This window comes from Mustela erminea, chromosome 19 (genome assembly GCF_009829155.1).
Source record: "Mustela erminea isolate mMusErm1 chromosome 19, mMusErm1.Pri, whole genome shotgun sequence".
Taxonomy (NCBI): domain Eukaryota; kingdom Metazoa; phylum Chordata; class Mammalia; order Carnivora; family Mustelidae; genus Mustela; species Mustela erminea.
In genome coordinates, this window is record NC_045632.1 from 18,180,432 (window position 1) to 18,188,533 (window position 8,102).

General features: G+C 56.1%; 1 protein-coding gene across 1 annotated transcript; it reads right to left on the bottom strand.

The window, feature by feature from the left end:
• Window positions 1-20: 20 nt before the first annotated feature.
• Window positions 21-7,855, bottom strand: KIRREL2 (kirre like nephrin family adhesion molecule 2). Its single transcript, XM_032323628.1, has 16 exons — window positions 7,442-7,855; window positions 7,088-7,237; window positions 6,365-6,514; window positions 6,060-6,220; window positions 5,549-5,699; window positions 5,197-5,302; window positions 4,939-5,087; window positions 4,477-4,604; window positions 4,253-4,385; window positions 3,851-3,951; window positions 3,493-3,712; window positions 2,915-3,019; window positions 2,518-2,621; window positions 2,126-2,191; window positions 970-1,008; window positions 21-700 (listed from the first exon to the last, which is right to left on the bottom strand). The coding sequence occupies exons 1-16, from the start codon at window positions 7,491-7,493 to the stop codon at window positions 629-631; spliced, it is 1,887 nt and encodes a 628-aa protein (XP_032179519.1). The 5' UTR covers window positions 7,494-7,855; the 3' UTR covers window positions 21-628.
• Between the last annotated feature and the right edge of the window lie 247 nt (window positions 7,856-8,102).

Below are 8,102 nucleotides of genomic sequence, written 5' to 3' on the forward strand. Positions count from 1 at the left end.
CCCCAAGACACATTCACTTCTCAACTTCTTTTTTTTATTAAACATAAATATTCTCATCCCCAGATTCCACCCCCACACAACCCAACCCACTTCCCTCCTCTCATGTCAGTTCTCACCCTATCCTCACTCCTTGAATTCAATTTTTCCAGGGTCTTGAAGGAATTTTGAAGGAATCAAGATAGTGGCCATCTTGGGTTCCCAGAGAGTGAACAGCCATCTTGGCTGCACTTCCATTGGCCAAGCAAAATGCCCCTCAGAGAGAACCAGGACAGGGCCTGGTCTGGCTTCTATCTAGATCTTCCTATGTTGCCTGTCTTCTCAGTACAGGTGGTCATTTTGAAATCTCTTCTTTCAATGTCTGGAAATAATTTCTATCCCTGCCTCTAACTCCTATCACCCCTGTCCCCATCCCTTTACAAAGAGCCCATCTGCCATCTTGAATCCCTTTTACGCAGGGGAAATAGTTGGTCAAGTGGCCATCTTGCTCCTTTTGGGGCAGCTTCTTTGGCTGACCTGATTATACACCGTAAGTAAGACAATTGTATGATCTTTCTCTCCCATCAATGTTCAGTTTTGGAGGAGGAAGGTCACCAACTTGTTCTGGTTCCTCAGAAATCAGGACAATCCATTATGGCAAGTTGAAGATTCCAGAACTCTTCATTTGGAGAGCTGTCATACATGAGTCTGGAGACGTGGGTGGCTGGGTATGGGGAAAGCAGCATATGGGAAGGGTGGAGTCCTGGGGGCCAGATCTGGGGGTCCAATGGATGTCGGTTTGCTGTAGCTGGTAAAAGCTCGAGGGTGGGGTGTGGTGAGATAACCTGCCCGAGCTCTATAAAGTCTGCAGGGGGGGACCATGCCTAGGTGTGGGTTGAAGTCACAGAAGGTAGGGGTCCCTGGATGTCCGAGGGGGGAGGGGGGCGGCAGGAAGAGGCCTCCTCCAGGGCCTTCACCAAGGCTCAGGCTCACACTGACTCCTCGGACCTTGTAGTAACCATTGGTTGGATCCTGAGGGGACAAACGGGATTATATGAGTTATATGAGGATATGGTGGGGGGAGGTTAGGGTCCCTAATGGAGAGACACACTTAAAACATGACCCTGAGACTTAGAAATAGGAGCAAGCTGAGACCCAGAGACAGAGACAGACATATAGACTGATAGGAAGGTAAAATGGGACAGAAAAACAGTGACAAGAGACAAAAACACAGAAGGAAATGGGCAGAGAAAGGCAGCAACAGGGGGTTATAGGCCTGCTAAGAGTTGGTGGTAATGAAGGAGATGCAGTGGGGAACAGAGAGATTGAGACCAAGACATTCATTCATCTGCCCACCAGCCCCAAGGCTTTGATTCTGTGTCATGCCTTATGCTGTTGCTGGAGGTGACTACCACGGGGAGAGACTGGGGTCCCCTGCCTTCATGGAGATCCCAGGCCAAAGAGGAAATGGCAAATCCCCAGCGTCAAGAGGTGTCAGGGTAGTGATGGGGGAAGGACAGGCGGAGGGATAAGTCTTAATGGGGAAGCAGAAGCAGGATTTCAGGACTGGGATAGGAAGCCAGGACGGAGTGGTCCTAGTTGTGACAGGTGGAACACACCATGATCAGGACTGTGAGGAGGGAAGCATGGGCTTTCCAGAACAAGAAATGTTTGAGCCGAGACCAGAGGAATGAAGGACAGAATTAGGTAGTTATGGGAAGGAAAGTAGTGTTTCAGGCTAATTGAGTGGCGTGTGCTGTGTATAGAGGAGACAGAGAAGGGCTCTGGACTAGAGGCTGAGGTCAGTGGAGCTCAAAAGTGGGGACCCCAAAGGAGAGGCAGATTTGGGGAGATATGAGGCCAGTGTGGGATCTGGTAGATGGAAGGGGCCTAGCAGAGGCATCTAGGAGGCCTGGGGTGGGACTGTGATGGGAAAGCTCAAGAGGGAGGCCAAGGCTGGACAGATCTGTGGGCATAATCAGCAGGTGTGCCAACAGGCTGCAGAGGTGAATGAAGTGGCCCAGAAGGCAGGAGGAAAGGGTGAAGGGGGCTAGGTCCCAGGTCTGGACCCAGAATTAACAAGGAGAGGACCAAGCTGGGAGAGAGCTGGAGACTCAGTAAAGGGAACCCCTCCCTTCCCAACACTCACCTTGGTCTCCAGAGCCCCCTCCTCATCCAGAACCAGGTCACTGTGGTCCGTGTGCACAATGGGTCCCTGGGGTAGGGTGCTTAGTGAGAGGGGGTACTCAGAGAATCCTCCTGGCCCAGTGCAAGACCCTGACAACCGCCAGCTGGACAGTGGAGGCAAGGCAGAAGGGACCAAGAGCAGCTGGAGCTCAGGTCTGGACTCAAGACAAAGGGCCCTGGGGACATATTTGGTCTAGGGGATAACTGGGTCAGGGGAATATTTGGACTTGGGGGACATTGGAGCCTGGGGTCACTTGTTTGGACTCAGACCCTCTTTGAGTTGGGGGGCCCAGTTGGGACTGGGTTTCTCATTGTTCAAAGGCTGAGTTGTGTCTGGGGACCCTAGTGTCCTACCCGGTCCTCGCCGCTGCCTGTCTCCTCCTCCTCAGGGCCACGAGAACTTGAACCGTCACTGCTCCCTGGGATTCGCACCAGGTTCTTTTGCTTGGAGAAAGAGGCTGAGGCCAGGGACAGTGGGACAACAGAGATAAGGGATGGAGCAGGGTCACAGTTTGTGGAGACCAATGAGCAGGAAGAAAGAGAACTGGGTTGGGTCAGGAGGCTGGGAAACAATGAGAACCTGGGAGGGTAAGGAACCTGAGAAGATGGGCATAGGGCTTGAGGGAGGAATCAGGACCCAAAGGTGAGCCAAGACCATAGAGGTGGGACTGGGGGCAGGTCAAGGCCAGATCTGTCGGTGGAAGGGGAGCAGGCTTAGGGGAAGGTACCGAGGTGGGGTTCAGTCACTGACCCTTGCCATGGCGCCAGCAGCAGAGGGTCACCCCGATGACGACCATAAGAAGAGTCATGGCGGCAGAAGCCACTCCAGCCACAATCCGGACAGTGGGCAGCAAGTCTATGGGGAGGACAGGGGGTGTTCTGATGAGGCTAAGTGTGAGGCCCAGGAGGAACGGGGGAACAGGGACTCAGAGCTTGCTTGGGTTGGATTCTCTGGGTTCAAAAGGTCACCAAGTTTGGGGATACCCAAGTTTGTAGTCCCTAGCTTAGAGTCCTTCCAGTTTAAGGGCATTTGAATTTGGGGTTCCACAAGTTTAAACTGCCTGGCTTTAGAGAGTCCGGGAGTTTGAGCATTTTTAAACTTTACAGTGCCCCATATTTGGAGCTACCCTTCTTTGGGGTACCTAAGTGTGAGGGGTCTCTCAACTTAGAATTCCACATTTAAAGGAATTTACTGTTTTGGGGGGACTCAGGATTCAAGGGACTCCTAATTTTGAGGCTCTTAAGGTTTGAAGCTGTCTGCATGTGGAGGTCCTTGGCTTAGAGATTGTGGCATTTGGGGGCTTGGAGTCTTCAGGCCCAGGATCTCACCTCTACGTCCCAGGCTGACCTGGGTACCTCCCTCACCCAACCGGTTCCTGGCACTGCAGTTGAAACCCCGGCTAAAATCGGATTCCTGGGTTCCCGAAATGTGTAGCACAGAGATCAGGGCTGGGCCCTGTCCTTCGCGGCCTTCTGGAACTGGGAATGTCTCCACCAGGAACCGACCCTGTGACCCCGCCTCCAGAAAGCCCTCATCCCATGACCAGACCTGGGGGCACAAAAAAAGGGAAGTCTTAAGGAGACTGGAAGGGGAGGGAAAGGCGGGCAGGCTGTGGATCACAGCAGTTTTGGAGGTCCGACTGGGAGGTCAGGGAGACCGGTCGTGACAGCGGTGACATTTCCTTACCACGGCATCTGGAGCTGGAGATGCGAAGACTAGACACTGGAGGCGGGCGGGGCCCCTCAAGAAGGCGGGCGCAGAATGCAGGGCGGTCACAATTGGGGGAGCTGGTTTGGAGATTGTGGACGAGTCGGATAGAGGCCGGGCCCTCGGAAACTCCAATTCTCAATAAGCCGGGGCCAGGCCTTGGCCCTCTCCACTAATGCCAATCAAGTAGGCCACGCCCCTCAATGAACTCTGAACCTCTCAGAGGCTCGCCTGGGTTAGGTCCCGCTCCCACCCCAGATCGGGGTCTACAAAGCTCGCCTTTTCAAGGCCACGCCCAATCCCCCAGCTTAGAGCTCGCCCACTCTGCGGGCTCCCAGTCCAGGGCTCTGCCTGGTCTTCTAGAAACCGCCGCTTTCTCACCGTTCACAGTCAGCCTAGCCTCCGCCGCGCCGCCCCCCAGGCCCGAGAGCCCCGGCTCAGCCCTGCATACGTAGTCGCCTGCATCTTCGGGCCCCACCGACGGAAGAAGCAGCGTGGTCCCGGACCCCAGCACCTGGGATGGGGTAGGGGCGTCAGGGGCAGGACCTTGAGGGGAAGCCCCGTCCACCGCCAGCCGCGGCCACAGGGCCCAGATCGGGTCTCACCTGTGCGTCCCCGCTGCGGGTCCAAGTTACCCGTGGGAGCGGGTTCCCGCGCCAGGCGCAGCTGAAAGAAGCATCTTCCCCTACGTCTACTGACATGGGCTCTGGTCTTGCCTGCAGAATTGGCCCGACTGGAGGAGAGAGAGAGGAGGCGTCGCACGGCCGGGGAGGGATGCAAGGATGCAACTTCTGACCCGGGATCAGTCACTCAGAAACGACAGCCTCAAGGGCCCAAGGATAGGCGTCTGCTCCATAACCACTAGGCTCACGCTCCCGACTCACACGCCCTGGCCTCGCCCTCGCCCCGCCCCTCCTTGGCACCGACCCAGCACAGCCAATCCCGACCTACATCCCATTCCGGCTCCGCCTCCTCTCTCTGCCCATTTTAGCCACGCCTCACTCAAGTCCCGGACCTGCTACCGTCCGCCACACTTTGGCCCCACCCCGGGCCCCGCCCTGGCTCACACTGCACGTCGAGCGCGGTGCTGCGGTTGGCGCTACCCACAGCGTTGCTGACCTCGCAGGACACGGGCTCAGTCAGGAATGAGGCGTCTGCCACGACCTCCAACATTGGCCCGCGGGCCCCGAGCACCGGGGAGCCTCCCTTTGCCCACCTGCGGAGGGAGTGGGGCTGTTGGTGTTGTCTCTGCTCCCCAGGCACACCCACTTACGTCCCAATCCCAGTCCTCCCCAAACCCGTGCTCCAGGGACCTTCGTCCTCACCTATAGCCAGTGACAGGAGGTTGAGCTGTGGCCTGGCACAGGAAAGTGACCTTCTCTCCCTCCAGCACAGTCTGTGGTTCTGCAGACAGAGTCACCACTGGGGGGTCTGTAGAGGTGGGTCATGGTCAGCGGTGAGCAAGGACCTGGAACACCTCCATGGAGCACCTGAGTCCAATGCCCAGCCTCTCACAGGCTGGGTCCCCAGTCTCCTCTTCTTTTTGAGCTAGGAGCCCAGGACTCCAATTCCCAGTTCCCCCAGGACCACAGGTCCACAACCTCCTCCTTCCTAATATCCTGGACTCTAGTCTCGGGCCCCTCTTTTCTTCAAGAGCCAGGGTCTGATTGTACTCACACTGCAGGCTCAGTGTGATAGCTGTATCCTTCCCCGATGGCAGGGCCTGGCTCCTGGCCCGACAGACCAAGGTGGCTCCATCATCACGGCTGGAAGGAGTCAAGGATAAGATGCTCTCCACTGACCCAGTGGTTCCTTCCTTCAGCAGGGTCTGGAGGTTATGAATAATAATAATGATTTCACTTACCCTGTATGCAGTGTTTACTACCTGACAATTCTAAGCGTTTTATTTAATCTGCACAATTACCCCATGAAGTGACTATAATGGTCCCTGTTGTACAGATAAGGAAGCTGAGAGATGGAGAGATTCAGCCACTTGAACTCAAGACCAATCAAACAGCAAGTGGCTGAGCCAGGATTTGAACCTAGGTAGTTTGGCTCTGGAGTTCTTGTCCTTAATCACATACCAAGAGTCCCAACACTTAAACCTCTTCCCTCACATGCCCCCTCTCCCCTGGATAAGCGTGTTTTCCCTGAATGGGCAAAGGTTGCATAGAGATTTGCACCTGACCTGGCGGAAGGTGGTCCCATCCAGTCGGATCCCATCTCGGAACCACAGCAGCTCAGGGGTGGGGCGGGCATCCCCACGGCTCCGACACGTCAGATTCGCAGGAATTCCAGCCACCAGAGACACAAAGGGGCCGCCCAGCACCTGGGGGGCTTCTGGGGGCACTGTAGGGTAGATTGGGGGTCAGAGCTGTATCCTGGGCCCAGAGACCCCAATCTTCCTGGCTCTAACTGACCACCCCTCTGGGTTCCCTGGACTCTGGTAATCAGTTAGCACTGGGCTTCCCAGGGACAAGTGAGGGTCCTCACCCAGCACATGCAATTGGGCTGGTCGAGAGCGGAGGCCTGCTTGTGTGGCCTGGCACTCATATGAAGCTTGATCCTCTAGCTCCACGGGCCTAATGTAAAGATCGTGCTGGCCGCTGGCTGCATTCCCTGAAATCCAGTACCGGGACCACCCTGCAGTTGAGGAAGAGGCAGTCACACCAAGGTTCTGAGTTTCTGGCCCCCAGAAACTCCCTCCCCCCACCCCCAGACATCCCACACTAGAAAGACACCCAAAAGTGGGTGCTGGGCCAGAGAGACTTTAACCCCCTCCCAATCCAGAGTCACAGCAAACTGGGGGTGGGTGAAAAAGTCAGAAAAAAGCAAAAGAGCAACTGCCATAGAAGTCCGATTAGATACTACCTCTGGAGTGAGCAGAGGGCTATGATAGGAGAAAGGAGAAAGGAAGTCTTCTGGGGAATGGCCAGTGAACGTGAGTAGTAGTCACGTGAGGGTCTACTTTAGAACTACTTGGCAAATCTTCCCTTTATGTTTTAGGTGCGTTTCTGCATTTACGTAATATTTCATAATGCAAATAAAAATCCCCTACTCCCCCAAAGAAGCTAAAACTTCAGTTCTTCCAGATGTTTATCTAAACCCAACAATTTTCCCAAATTTGAAAACATCAAAATAGAAACTTCAGATAAGGCCCAAGCCCAGCCCCCCTACCTGGAGCCAACCCCTCCTGAGCAGAGAGAACAGTCTCACCTGGCAGGTCCCTTTCGCCCCCTAGAGCCAGCCCATCCTTAGTCCACTGAACCAGCCCCCAGTATTCGCCCAGGGCACAGGGCAGCCGGGCCTCATCTCCCAGCAGTGCCACCAAGTCATCTGGTTGTTGCAGAAAATGGGGCGACAGACCTAGGAGGATCGGGGGAGGGGACCAGGGTTGAGTTTAAAAATGAGCTTAGCTCCGTCATTCAGGACCCAGGAGTCCAGCCTGCCAGAGTTCTCCTCCTGCAGAACTAGGTGTCTGAGCACACCCCCCCACCCCGTTCCATCTACCCCAATAAAGAGGCATCTGGCAAACAATCCTCCCCCCAATTCACCCCCCACCCCAGGTACCTGCATGCCCTCGGAGGCAGAAGAGGAGGACGAGGAGGGCGGGGACCAACATTCTGAATGTGTGTCCCCCAAGAGCCCGTAGACTTGCTGTTGCACTGGCTTCCTTGGAAACTCCTTCCTCAACGGCACACCTCTCACCACCCTGGTCGGAGCTCCTTTCGCGCCCGACTCTTCGCCCCAGGCTAGGAGCCACCCCGTTTCTGGCCTGGAGCTCCCCAAGTCTGCTCAGCCGCAGGCTCCAACAATCTGAAACACCGCCGGTTTCCGCGCGCTTGGTCTCGGAGAAACCGGGGAGGGTCTGATCCCACTCGCCCCGCCCCCGGGAGACCCGCCCCTTCCCATTGAGAAACTCCCGCGGCCAAGACGCGGATGAATGGGGGCACCGCAGGCCGGGGTCTCCCGGCAGGCGGGCGCCCCAGCCAAATTAGGGTCTGGGAGCCGGAACACCTGGGTCGAAGGAGGGCGTTCTGGTTGGGTTGGACACCTGCACCCTGCCAGGCTTGTGGGGGGCATGACGGGGGAGAATGGAAGAAACTTGCTCAGACTAGGTCCTGGAGGGAACGCGCCGAGTGGAAACGGAGCTATAAATGGGAGCCCCTGGGGCTTCGCTAGTTTCCGCGCCTTGGGGAGGCGGGGCTCGGGGCTCCCCTGGGTCTGCGGG